The sequence below is a fragment of the Heteronotia binoei genome, chromosome 2, assembly GCF_032191835.1.
Source record: "Heteronotia binoei isolate CCM8104 ecotype False Entrance Well chromosome 2, APGP_CSIRO_Hbin_v1, whole genome shotgun sequence".
Taxonomy (NCBI): Eukaryota; Metazoa; Chordata; class Lepidosauria; order Squamata; family Gekkonidae; genus Heteronotia; species Heteronotia binoei.
This window is the reverse complement of record NC_083224.1, coordinates 12010098-12022853: the sequence shown is the minus strand read 5'-3', so window position 1 is coordinate 12022853 and position 12756 is coordinate 12010098. Positions and strand designations below refer to the sequence as shown.

Below are 12756 nucleotides of genomic sequence, written 5' to 3'. Positions count from 1 at the left end.
GCTCACAATCTCCTTTCCCTTTCTCCCCCATAACAGACACCCTGTGAGGTAGATGAAGATATTGGATTTATATCCCGCCCTCCACTCCGAAGAGTCTCAGAGCGGCTCACAATCTCCTTTCCCTTCCTCCCCCACAACAGACACCCTGTGAGGTAGGTGGGGCTGGAGAGAGCTCTCCCAGCAGCTGCCCTTTCAAGGACAACCTCTGCCAGAGCTATGGCTGACCCAAGGCCATTCCAGCAGGTGCAAGTGGAGGAGTGGGGGAATCAAACCCGGTTCTCCCAGATAAGAGTCCGCACACTTAACCACTACACCAAACTGGCTCTGGTCTGATCCTTTTGAAACTTGGAGGGTACTTTGAGGAGAGACACTAAATGCTATGCTGAAAATTTGATGCCTCTACTTCTAAAAACAGAGCCCCAGATACCACTCCCCCCCCCAGAGCCCCAGATACCACTCCCCCCCCCCAGAGCCCCAGATACCCTTGGATCAATTCTCCATTATACCCTACGGGAACTGGTCTCCATAGGGTATAATGGAGTGCCCAGCAGACATTTCCCTCCCCCACCTCCGTTTTCTGACGACCCTGAAGTGGGCAGAGGGTCTCCAAAGTGGTGAATCCCCTGCTCCCAACTGGGGATTAGCAACTCTACCCCGCCCACTTTCTAAAAGCATTTGGCTGGCGCCAGTAATGGGACAGCACACTGGTGACCCCCTGATTTAGACCGTCATTTCCTTCCGGCAGGAGCTGTCTTTGTGTTGCTTCTGCCATAAAGTTCTCATGCATATGGATTAAAAATGCGTAATAAACACGAAAATAGCCCAGCTTGCAGAAAATCTTATCAATTCATAAACCAGCAATTATTTTTTTTTTAAAAAGGATACAATTAACAATTACATTAAAACGAGTTGCGATGAAAAGCCCAAACTGGGCTTCAACATATGCATCTTCAAAAAGTTTGGCTCACATTTCCGTTTCTGCAGAATGCAAAAGTCTCCACTCGTATCCATTGTGGTTCCTGAGACGCCCCGGCTGAGAGTCAGTTGACTGCATTGGCGTCTAAACAGCTGTAGCCAAAGTCCATATAATAATAATTAGAATTATTGTTCTTCACTTTGGAAAAAAACAAAACTGGAATTGGACTTCCATAATAACCATTTCAACGTAATTGTGGATGGCTTCTTTGGATAATTATTGGTTTATGAAATGCGCAGATTTTTTGCAGTGCGAGCGATATTCAGATTTATTCGCTGACTTCGAATATCTGAGTGTACTTCTCAAGACTGGTCTTCCTTTGATTTCTCCCTTGCCGCAAAGGCAAATATTTATTTTCTCCCCTGCCCAGCGGCCTGACCCATCTGAGTCCGATGGCGTTATCACCATTCGCACAGACGACGCAGATGACGCTGAACTTTGAACATTTTATTACAAAAATATCTTGCAAGCGAAAAGAAAAAACAAAAACCCAACCAAAACGTAAGGTGCAATTTGTACCAACAGTCACCTAATTGTTGATTCACAACAAGTATAGCCCATCTGCTTCGTCCCCTCCCCCCGCCGCCCTCCCCACTCCTGTTTCCTCCTGTCAAAATCGGCGCCGACAAACCAGGGTGGTCTCCTGCACCCCAACTTTGGCTAAAGCTCTAGATATCTCTCTTCCAAGCAACGACAGTACCGTTGGACTTCAATGCATTCCCATCCCAACGCTGCTGAGGAAGAGGGTGAAAGGATTTCTAGAAATCAAGAAAAACAGCTGGCAGAAAATGCTCACCTTGATCGAGGGCCAAACGAGTGAGCTCAAAATCGGCCCAGCTGCGGACAAAAAATGGGAGCAGCATGTGCAGTTTTCCCTTTCTACGGCTCGTTGTAAACTTATTATTATCCCGGCTCGTTGTAAACTTATTATTATCCCAGCTCGTAAACTTATTATTGTCCTGTTCTGTCACATTTCACTGGCAGCGGTTGCCAATTATGTGGATTGTGGGTTGAGGAAACAGATAATATCATGATGTCAGGAAGGATGTTTCTGGAGGGAAGAGAGACATGAAAGGCCATTTTCAGTAGCAGCTATACTATGCCGTCATGTCTAGTCTGATCCTGAAGCCCCCCTAACATGCTACTTCCACACACACTTGTGCAGCAAAATTGCTGAAAGGACGTGTGTTTCTACCATCTGATGGGTGAACTGCTATGTAAGACCACCCCTACAATTTTGCGGCACTCCCGGAACCCTGTCCACACATCCCATACTTGTGTCCGTTTTTGCATTATCAGTTGTGTCTTTCCTGCAAATGGGGCAGGGCGGGCATGCAGTATTATAAGCATCCCCAAGTATTTTTCTTTACGCTTTGATTAGTGACCCAAAGATTAGTTGTCTTGACATCTCCAGTGTCATGAAAACATCTTAGAAAGAGCTATGTGAGTTAATGATAACACTGCTCTGGGTCAACTGTTTACTGATCTGGGAGGCTTGGCAGCTGTACACCTCTCCCTCCCCCAAGACTTTTGGCACAGTTCTGAAACAGGGAAATTGCCAGTGTAAACCGACCCGCATCTTGTTAGCTTAGTGTGAAATCCCTCAAGATTCTACCTCCATAAACTGTTGGGTTTCCTTTTGACCCTATGCAATCTGGATCTCGAAATCTTGTCAAAGATGGAATCCCAAGCTGCGGAAAATTTGGAAGACATGGCTTCTGCAAAACGCCGCTCCTTCCAACATGGCCTTCTGTTCCTTTGTGTCGGCAAAGTGCCAGTTAGTTCCTAACATACATGATCATAGAAATAGCACGGTGCCACTAAAAAACCAAGAACGAGAAGTGGAATTTTGGTTACTGGCAGCAGAAGTCACAAAGGGTTCGTTACAACGCCTTGGTCGTCACGGGCGGGAGGGATAGTTTAGGATTTATTCATTCCCCCGACACTCTATCCCTTGCTTTGCTTTGTTTGTGCTTTTCACACTAGCGCTAAGAACACAGTACTACACCCATTTACAAAACACACGCACGAATACTGGTTTTTTTTTTTGTTTTTTTAGTTCTAAAGGAGTAAACAGTTCTAATGCGGAACAGTCGACAAGAGGTGGTGTAACAGCATCTCTGGAGGGGGGGGGGCGGGTAGAGCCCTGTCTTTGCGAGCAAAGATTTCCCTTAAACTCTGGAATGAAAAAAAAAGTACAAGAAGGCCATGGGAGGTGGAAGTGCCCTGCAAGGATTTGGCCAACAAGAAAACACTGAGACACGGGTGTTAAACCTTGGCATGGAGGAATCCCAGGAAGGGGAAACACCCCCAAACAGTTAGATGCCAAGGTACAACGAGCTGCCTCTTTTTTGGTCTTGTATGTATGGATTTTCCCTCATGTCCCTCCCTCTCTCAGGCCTCCTGCGCCACACCAGCAGTCCACTAGGCCCCCTCGTCTCATCCCCTCTCCCCACCATTACCCCCACGTGATTGGTCGCCGTCTTCTGTGGTCCCTGGCACAACGACCCTTCCTGTACCACCCGTGAAGCTCCCTCAGGCTGCGGCGAGTCAATGAACAATGTAAACAAAAACAAAATGGCCGCCGCACACATGAAAATGTGGTGGCGCCCTCACGCTGAGGCAGACTAGGGGATAGAGCTTGACTCTGTGACAGAGTAATGGCGGCAGAGAGAGATGAGAGGATTGGAGAGCTACCGGCCTCGCAAGGGAGATCTTCTCTGGTCACAGGAACCCAGCCACACTGTGAGAGAGAGAAACTGCGCTCTACAGGCCTCAGTTCTGCTGCTATTTTGCCAACCCTGATCCAGGAGGGGAATGAAGAGGGTGAGGGGAGAAGAGAAAAGGGAACTGGCGGGTTTGTTTGGGACCCAAATCTGAATTTTCATAGCCCCCAGCCTGTCAGAGATGCTGTGACATGAAAGCAAGTCCCCGCCCCCAACAGCAGAGAGACACTTAGGGGTGAATTTTAAAAAAGAAAAACGAATCGAGATCAACACACCGAAAGGCTTTCTACAGATTTGGCTTCGCCAGACAGAGGCCGTTGGGCTGGATGAGACGGAGAAAAGGGAAATCCAGGCCGAGCGCGAGCTGCTGTATCTCAAAGAGGCACTGTCCCAGGACGTGAGATCAAGGCGGGGAGGATGTCGCAGTGCAAGGTGAAACGGACACCACCACAGCCAAGAAACCGGGCTTCCCAGTGGTACCTGGGAAAGCAGTCATATCCTTTGCCCAAATACCATCAAGTCTAGCCGGGAGTCTTGACGTTGAAAGTGCAGCAGCTTCTTCAAACCCCGGTTGGGACCAGCCGTGTTATTTCACATCCATGAAAGAGGTGGGATGAGGTGGCCTTGGAGCGGACTCTTGGCTGTCTTGAAGTGGAGAGAAGGCCTTGGACAAGAAGCGCCGCGGATAACAGTCCGACGGCGTCGAACGCTACGGCCTCAGAAGGCCGTCGCGCACACTTCACCTCCGTGCGTCGTGTGGATGAATTAAAAGAAGAGAGCTATTGTCCCAGTGATAAAAAGCAGTGTTAGATTCCTTAGTTGTTCTAGGCCTCTCCCGTCCCCCCTCCTGTGTAAGCGGCGGAGAGAGGCACCGTGAACTAGCCGGCAGACCAGAATGCAATGGTATGTAGCACCAATTAGCTCCCTCCTTGACCTTGGCTGTGTGCATCAAGTTCCATGTGAAGAAGATGCAGGAACCGTGCGCGGCAGGCAAATCCCCGACATGCCTCCACTGGAACTCAGCATTAGGACAAGGCCAAGAACCAGAGCTCGGCAAGGAGCCGTCTGGCGACCCTGCGAGACGGCCGGTGAGCCACAGACAGCCGACGACTTCGGCCCCAGTTCATTTGTTCTGTACCTGCACGCTGGCGTATTCCGAGCCGCCTTCCTCGGGCTTCGGGGCGGGTCTCTTGGGAGCTTTGCTGAGGTGCACCATGTCCAAATCTGCATAGGTGACGTTGTCTTCGCTGGTCGCCAGCGGAGCGGTCTGGATGCTGGCGTATTCTGACTTCTGGCCGGCCTCGACCACTTGGCGCGGGCTCTTCTTGGGGGGTTTGTCGAAGTTTAAGTCTGCGTACGTAACGTTGTTGGGATCCGGCTCCTGAATGGGAAGGAAGGGGGGGGGGCGGAAATGAATAAAAGAGTTGGAAGAAGAAGATATCGGATTTATATCCCGCCCTCCACTCCGAAGAGTCTCAGAGCGGCTCACAATCTCCTTTACCTTCCTCCCCCTCAACAGACACCCTGTGAGGTAGATGAAGATATTGGATTTATATCCCACCCTCCACTCCGAAGAGTCTCAGAGCGGCTCACAATCTCCTTTCCCTTTCTCCCCCACAACAGACACCCTGTGAGGTAGATGAAGATATTGGATTTATATCCCGCCCTCCACTCCGAAGAGTCTCAGAGCAGCTCACAATCTCCTTTCCCTTCCTCCCACACAACAGACACCCTGTGAGGTAGATGAAGATATTGGATTTATATCCCGCCCTCCACTCCGAAGAGTCTCAGAGCGGCTCACAATCTCCTTTCCCTTCCTCCCCCACAACAGACACCCTGTGAGGTAGATGAAGATATTGGATTTATATCCCGCCCTCCACTCCGAAGAGTCTCAGAGCGGCTCACAATCTCCTTTCCCTTCCTCCCCCACAACAGACACCCTGTGAGGTGGGTGGGGCTGGAGAGGGCTCTCACAGCAGCTGCCCTTTCAAGGACAACCTCTGCCAGAGCTATGGCTGACCCAAGGCCATTCCAGCAGGTGCAAGTGGAGGAGTGGGGAATCAAACCCGGTTCGCCCAGATAAGAGTCCGCACACTTAACCACTGCACCAAACTGGCTCCAAACTGGAGTCCTATTCAGTGTGCCCGCCTCCATCCACAGCTCCCTTGTTCCGTTTTTTGACTGAGGGGTGACAGGATCGAGGTTTACAAAATTAGGCACGGAATAGAGAAGGTAGAGAAAGGACTTTTCTCCCTTTCTCACAAAACAAGAACTCGGGGGCACTCCGTGAAATTGCTGAGCAGTCGGGTTAGAATGGATAAAAGGAAGTCCTTCTTCACCCAAAGGCACCCAAAGTGTGCGGACTCTTATCTGGGAGAACCGGGTTTGATTCCTCACTCCTCTGCGTGCACCTGCTGGAATGGCCTTGGGTCAGTCATAGCTCTGGCAGAAGTTGTCCTTGAAAGGTCAGCTTCTGGGAGAGCTCTCTCAGTTCCACCCACCTCACAGGGTGTCTGTTTGGGGGGAGGAAGATAAAGAAGATTGTGAGCCGCTCTGAGATTTGGAGTGGAGGGCGGGATATAAATCCAATTTCTTCTTCTTCTTCCATGCGGTTGAAAGTCTCCACCCTTTCTCCCATCATTTGCATATGCATAGCTTGGGGTCTGTCACACAGGGCTCTTATTCTAGCAGGAGCGTCTGCATATTAGGCCACGCCCCCCTGATGTAACCAATCCTCCAAGAGCTTAGACGGCTCTTAGTACAGGGCCTGCTGTAAGCTCCAGGAGGATTGGCTACATCAGGGGGCGTGGCCTAATATGCAGAGGAGCTCCTGCTAGAAAAAGAGCTCCGGGCCTGTGCATCCCAGCGATCGCTTCTTCCCCTGAGTTCCGGGACAATCCCTTTGTGCTGCCTCACAAGTAACTTTTTCCTATGCTGAGATAACAGTTGTGCCTGGCAAGTCACAGACAACATTCCTTGTGAAGTGGGCCGAAAGTGGCGCTTTTCATTATAAGCGGGGTGGGTGACGAAACGGGGTCTCTGAGCTCCAGGAGGACTTAATTAGCTGTCCCAAATTACACGAGGGAACAACCTCACACGCCGGATGCTGAAATTCTGCAAACCGGCTTCCCATCTCTTACGTTTAACAGCTGGAAAGGACGAAAGAACTGATCATGTGGTAAAAGTCTATGCCGCTTCAGAAAACAAGTCAGGGATGGGGCTTTCCCCCATGGGGAACGCGGTAGAACGGAGTTTCGAAACCTCTCGGTGGAAACAAAACTCTCAAAAAACGTTTGAGTCCATGAAAGGCGCTCCATACATTTCTCCTTCATTTCCCTGCTGAGAGCTCACCACCTTTCCCCCAAAGAAGAAGAAGACTGCAGGTTTATACCCCCGGCCTTCTCTCCGAATCAGAGACTCAGAGCGGCTTATAATCGCCTATATCGAGGCGGCCATACTTATTTAACGTAAGAGCCACAGAGAATAAATGTCAGAGGTTTGAGAGCCACAAGACATGAACGTCAGATGTTTGAGAGCTGAAAGGAAGGAAGGAAAATAGATGGGAGAGAGGGAGAGGTGGAAAGAAAACAACTGTGAGTCATGGAGAGCCTGTTTGGTGTAGTGGTTAAGTGTGCGGACTCTTATCTGGGAGAACCGGGTTTGATTCCCCACTCCTCCACTTGCAGCTGCTGGAATGGCCTTGGGTCAGCCATAGCTCTGGCAGAGGTTGTCCTTGAAAGGGCATGTGCTCTGAGAGCCCTCTCCAGCCCCATCCACCTCACGGGGGTCTGTTGTGGGGGAGGAAGGGAAAGGAGATTGTGAGCCGCTCTGAGACTCTTCGGAGTGGAGGGTGGGATATAAATCCAATATCTTCATCTACCTCACAGGGTGTCTGTTGTGGGGGAGGAAGGTAAAGGAGATTGTGAGCCGCTCTGAGACTCTTCGGAGTGGAGGGGTGGGATATAAATCCAATATCTTCATCTACCTCACAGGGTGTCTGCTGTGAGGGAGGAAGGTAAAGGAGATTGTGAGCTGCTCTGAGACTCTTTGGAGTGGAGGGCGGAATATAAATCCAATATCTTCATCTACCTCACAGGGTGTCTGTTGTGGGGGAGGAAGGTAAAGGAGATTGTGAGCCGCTCTGAGGACTCTTCGGAGTGGAGGGCGGGATATAAATCCAATATCTTCATCTACCTCACAGGGTGTCTGTTGTGGGGGAGGAAGGTAAAGGAGATTGTGAGCCGCTCTGAGACTCTTCGGAGTGGAGGGTGGAGATATAAATCCAATATCTTCATCTACCTCACAGGGTGTCTGCTGTGAGGGAGGAAGGTAAAGGAGATTGTGAGCTGCTCTGAGACTCTTTGGAGTGGAGGGCGGAATATAAATCCAATATCTTCATCTACCTCACAGGGTGTCTGTTGTGGGGGAGGAAGGTAAAGGAGATTGTGAGCCGCTCTGAGACTCTTCGGAGTGGAGGGTGGGATATAAATCCAATATCTTCATCTACCTCACAGGGTGTCTGTTGTGGGGGAGGAAGGTAAAGGAGATTGTGAGCCGCTCTGAGACTCTTCAGAGTGGAGGGTGGGATATAAATCCAATATCATCTTCTTCATCATCTTCAACTGTAACTTTAAATGCATTCTCCAAGCCACTGGCTGGCTTGGCGAAGTGATTTAAAGAGACAGTTGCCTTCTCCAAGCTGGCCGATGGGGCGGTGGGGGCTTCAAGAACCACAGAATATGTGTGAAAGAGCCACAGTTTGGCCACCCCTGGGCCTATATCTTCTCCCCCCACAACAGACACCCTGTGAGGTGGGTGGGGCTGGAGAGGGCTCTCTGAGGTTCTTAAGAAGAGAGCAGTGAGTCATGGAAGTCCCCCCCCCCCACACACAAATGTTGTCAATCTTTAAGGCAGGGATGTCAAACTCATTTGTTACGAGGACCAAATCTGAAATAAATGAGACCTTGCTCTTTTCTCCAGCAGCGGGCCGATCGTCCCGGCAGCACAGATTAGAAACTACACATCACGCCCTCCCCACCCCCGTATTGTCTCCCAGGGGTGACGTCGTCCTGGTTCCAGGACAGCTGTGCAGACACGCAAGTGGAAGAGCGAGCCCCACCCGGGGCGTGCAGAGCTGGGTTTGCTCAGCAGAATCACACAATCGCACCGCACAAAAGCCTACCTCTAAAAATAAACTGCGCGAGGCGGCAGTGCAGCTGGGCCTTTTCAGAAGCGAGCGACATTTTGTGAGAGAAAGAGAATCATTTTCGTTGTTGTCGCTGCAGCCGGCGTTCTTGTCGAAAGGGCAAACCCCCTCCTATCCTCCCCTCTGGATCGATTACAATCCCGAGGGAAGGGAGGGGAGAAAGGACCCAATATTCAATTAGCAAAGCTTGTTTCTATGCCTAATTGTCACGAAGGAAGAGTCTGAAAAGTTTCACGCAGTCTCTCGGAAGTCTGATGAGTGGAATTGCAGGAGGGTGGGAGGGAGGGAAGAAGAGAGGGAGGGACGAAGGAAGGAAAGGAGGGAAGGAAGGAAAGGAAGGAGGGAGGGAGGGAGGAAGGAAGGAGGGAAGGAAGGAGGGAGGGAGGAAGAGAGGGAGGGAGGAAGGAGGGAAGGGAGGGAGGAAGAGAAGGAGGGAAGGAAGGAAGGAAAGGAGGTAAGGGAGGGAGGAAGGAAGGAAGGAAAGGAGGGAAGGAAAGGAGGGAAGGAAGGGAGGAAGGAAAGGAGGGAGGAAGGAGGGAAGGAAGGAAGGGAGGGAGAGAGGAAAGGAGGGAAGGAAGGAAGGAAGGAAAGGAGGGAAGGAAGTAAGGAAAAGAGGTAAGGGAGGGAGGAAGGGAGGGAAGGAAGGGAGGAAGGAAAGGAGGGAGATAAGGAGGGAGAGAGGGGAGGAAGGAAGGAAAAGAGGGAAGGGAGGGAGATAGGGAGGGAAGGAGGGAGGAAGGGAGGGAGGGAAGGAAGGGAGGAAGGAAAAGAGGGAAGGAAGGAAAGGAGGGAAGGGAGGGAGGAAGGAATTTCTGGCCCAGAAGTGTTTTCCTGGCCTGTCTCTTCCTCTCAGCAGAAGGCATGACTAGGGGAACAATACACTGGGCATTTTTCCCCGTGCAAGTCCACTGAAGAGAACAGGCACCAGTTTGGTGCAGTGGTTGAGAGCGGCGGACTCTAATCTGGAGAACCGGGTTTGATTCCCTGCTCCTCCACCACATGCAGCCAGGTGGGTGACCTTGGGCCAGACATGGTTCTTTCAGAGCTTTCCTCTCAGAGCCCTCTCAGCCCCACCCGCCTCACAGGATGCCCTGTTGTGGGGAGAGGAAGGGAAGGAGACTCCTCCAGGGTGGCTTCCAATCTCCTTTCCTTCCTCTCCCCACAACAGTGAAGGGCAAGGTATGACACCATCTCTTCTTCTTCACCTGAAAGCAAGTCTGTTAACCCCCCTCTCCAATTTCCCATCGAAATTGCGCTGGATGCTATATATTGGGGAGGGACGGTGGCTCAGGGGAGGGACGGTGGCTCAGTGGTAGAGCATCTGCTTGGGAAGCAGGAGGTCCCAGGTTCAATCCCCGGCATCTCCAACTAAAAAGGGTCCAGGCAAATAGGTGTGAAAAACCTCAGCTTGAGACCCTGGAGAGCAGGGGAGGGACGGTGGCTCAGTGGTAGAGCATCTGCTTGGGAAGCAGAAGGTCCCAGGTTCAATCCCCGGCATCTCCAACTAAAAGGGGGTCCAGGCAAATAGGCGTGAAAAACCTCTGCTTGAGACCCTGGAGAGCCGCTGCCAGTCTGAGAAGACAATACTGACTTTGATGGACCCAGGGTCTGATATATAAGTATAAGGCAGCTTCATATGTTCATATAAGAGGTGTCAGACACGCAGTTTCAGGGGCCAAAAGGCCCCTGGAGGGCTCCTATCAGGCCCCCAAGCAACTGCCTGTCATCTGCTTCCTTCTGCATCACAGCTTGCTTTGCCAGGCTTCCTCAATCGCACAGGAGCTACAGAGCAAAACCTTTATTTTCTCCATTGGCTGAGGTGCCTCCCTTGGGGAGGAAGAGGGGGAGGGAGAGCTTGCTTTGCCAAGCCTCTCTCAATCGCACAGCAGCGCTACTGAGCCAAGCCTCTCTCCCTTCTATTGGCTGAGGCTCCTCCCCCCTCCTACCGCCCTGGGGAAGGAGGGAAAGAGCCAGAGCTGCCTTTCTTCACTTCCCTGAATCCCGTGGGAGAGATACAAAGAAAACACCTTTAAGACCAATGAGTGCTAACGTTTTAAGCATGTTTTAAGTTTAAAATAAAATATGTGTTTGTCTTTGTTCTTTATAAAACTGATATCTCTGCTACCTAATCTTAAATAGGTACACGCATGGCCCGGCCTGTCTTACTTTGGCCAAAACCAACATGGCCCAGCACAACAAAGTCTCATTTATGTCAGATCCGGCCCTCATAAGAAATGAGTTTGACACCCCTGTGTCTTTATAAGCCTTGCAATGTTACATTTGAAGTTCCAGAGCCAGTTTGGTGTAGTGGTTAAGCGTGCGGACTCTTATGTGGGAGACCTGGGTTTGATTCCCCACTTCTCCACTTGAGGCTGCTGGAATGGCCTTGGGTCAGCCAGAGCTCTAATAAAGAGCCAGTTTGGTGTAGTGGTTAAGTGTGCGGACTCTTATGTGGGAGAACCGGGTTTGATTCCCCACTCCTCCACCTGTAGCTGCTGGAATAGCCTTGGGTCAGCCAGAGCTCTAATAGAGAGCCAGTTTGGTGTAGTGGTTAAGTGTGCGGACTCTTATGTGGGAGACCTGGGTTTGATTCCCCACTCCTCCCCTTGCAGCTGCTGGAATGGCCTTGGGTCAGCCATGGCTCTCATAAAAGCTCTCAACCACTGTGGGTGGGTAGATGAAGTATTCTCTTGTGATGAATTATAATCAGGCCTCGGATTCAGTGGGAGCTCACAGGAGCGTAGCTCCTGAACCTTTCTGAGAGTTCCACGTCCTCCTTCTGAGAGTTCCACCTCCTTGTCCATTGAATAGTAGGTGCAGCTGCATAACAATCCCTGGATGACAGCACCTGTTTTTCTACAAAACGACCCCTGATTATAGTCCCATCTGAGACACAGTCTTCCCTTTCGCTCTCTCCCATTCCCTGAACAAAGCCCCTCCACCTTCTTGTATTTTCTTCCTTTCCAGTGACACTCAGTCCCATTCTGGTTTGGTGTAGTGGTTAAATGAACAGACTCTTGTTTGGGAGAACCACTCCTCCACTTTCAGTTGCTGGAAAGGCCTTGGGTCAGGCCGAACTCTCATAAAGAGCCCTCTCAGCCCAACCCACCTCACAGGGTGTCTCTCAGCCCCACCCACCTCACAGGGGATGTTTAGCCTGGAGAGGAGGCGGCTGAGAGGTGATATGATCACCATCTTCAAGTACTTGAAGGGCTGTCCTATAGAGGATGGGGTGGAATTGTTTTCTGTGGCCCCAGAACGGAGGACCAGAACCAGTGGGTTGAAATTAAATCAAAAGAGTTTCCGGCTCAACATTAGTAAGAACTTCCTGACTGTTAGAGTGGTTCCTCAGTGGAACAGACTTCCTCGGGAGGTGGTGGGCTCTCCTTCCTTGAAGGTTTTTCAACAGAGGCTAGACGGCCATCTGATAGCAATGAAGACCCTGTGAATTTAGGGGGAGGTGTTTGTGAGTTTCCTGCATTGTGCAGGGGCACCAAAGAAGAGGTACAAGGACTCCTTGAAGAAATCCCTTGGTACCTGTCGCATCAACCATCACCAGTGGTCTGACCTAGCCTCAGATCGCAAAGCATGGAGGCACACCGTCCACCAGGCTGTCTCTTCCTTTGAGAACGCACGCATAGCTGGTCTTGAGGACAAAAGGAGATGGAGGAAGAATCGCACTGCTACAGCACCAACCCCAAATCAGACTTTTCCCTGCAGCCACTGTGGCCGGACCTGCCTGTCCCGCATTGGTCTTGTCAGCCACCAGCGAGCCTGCAGCAGACGTGGACTACTGCACCTTTCTTAAATCTTCGTTCGCGAAGTCAAGCCAAGAGAGAGAGCAGGGG

At 50.9% G+C, this 12756-nt stretch overlaps 1 protein-coding gene across 1 annotated transcript in view; it reads right to left on the bottom strand.

The window, feature by feature from the left end:
• Positions 1-4369: 4369 nt before the first annotated feature.
• LOC132590741 (tyrosine-protein phosphatase non-receptor type substrate 1-like) overlaps positions 4370-12756 on the bottom strand; it is a 379499-nt gene continuing 371112 nt past the window's right edge. The window contains exon 9 of the mRNA XM_060263655.1: positions 4370-5100. Within this exon, the coding sequence (XP_060119638.1) occupies positions 4826-5100 (275 nt within the window). The 3' untranslated portion in view covers positions 4370-4825. The remainder of the gene's footprint in view (positions 5101-12756) is intronic.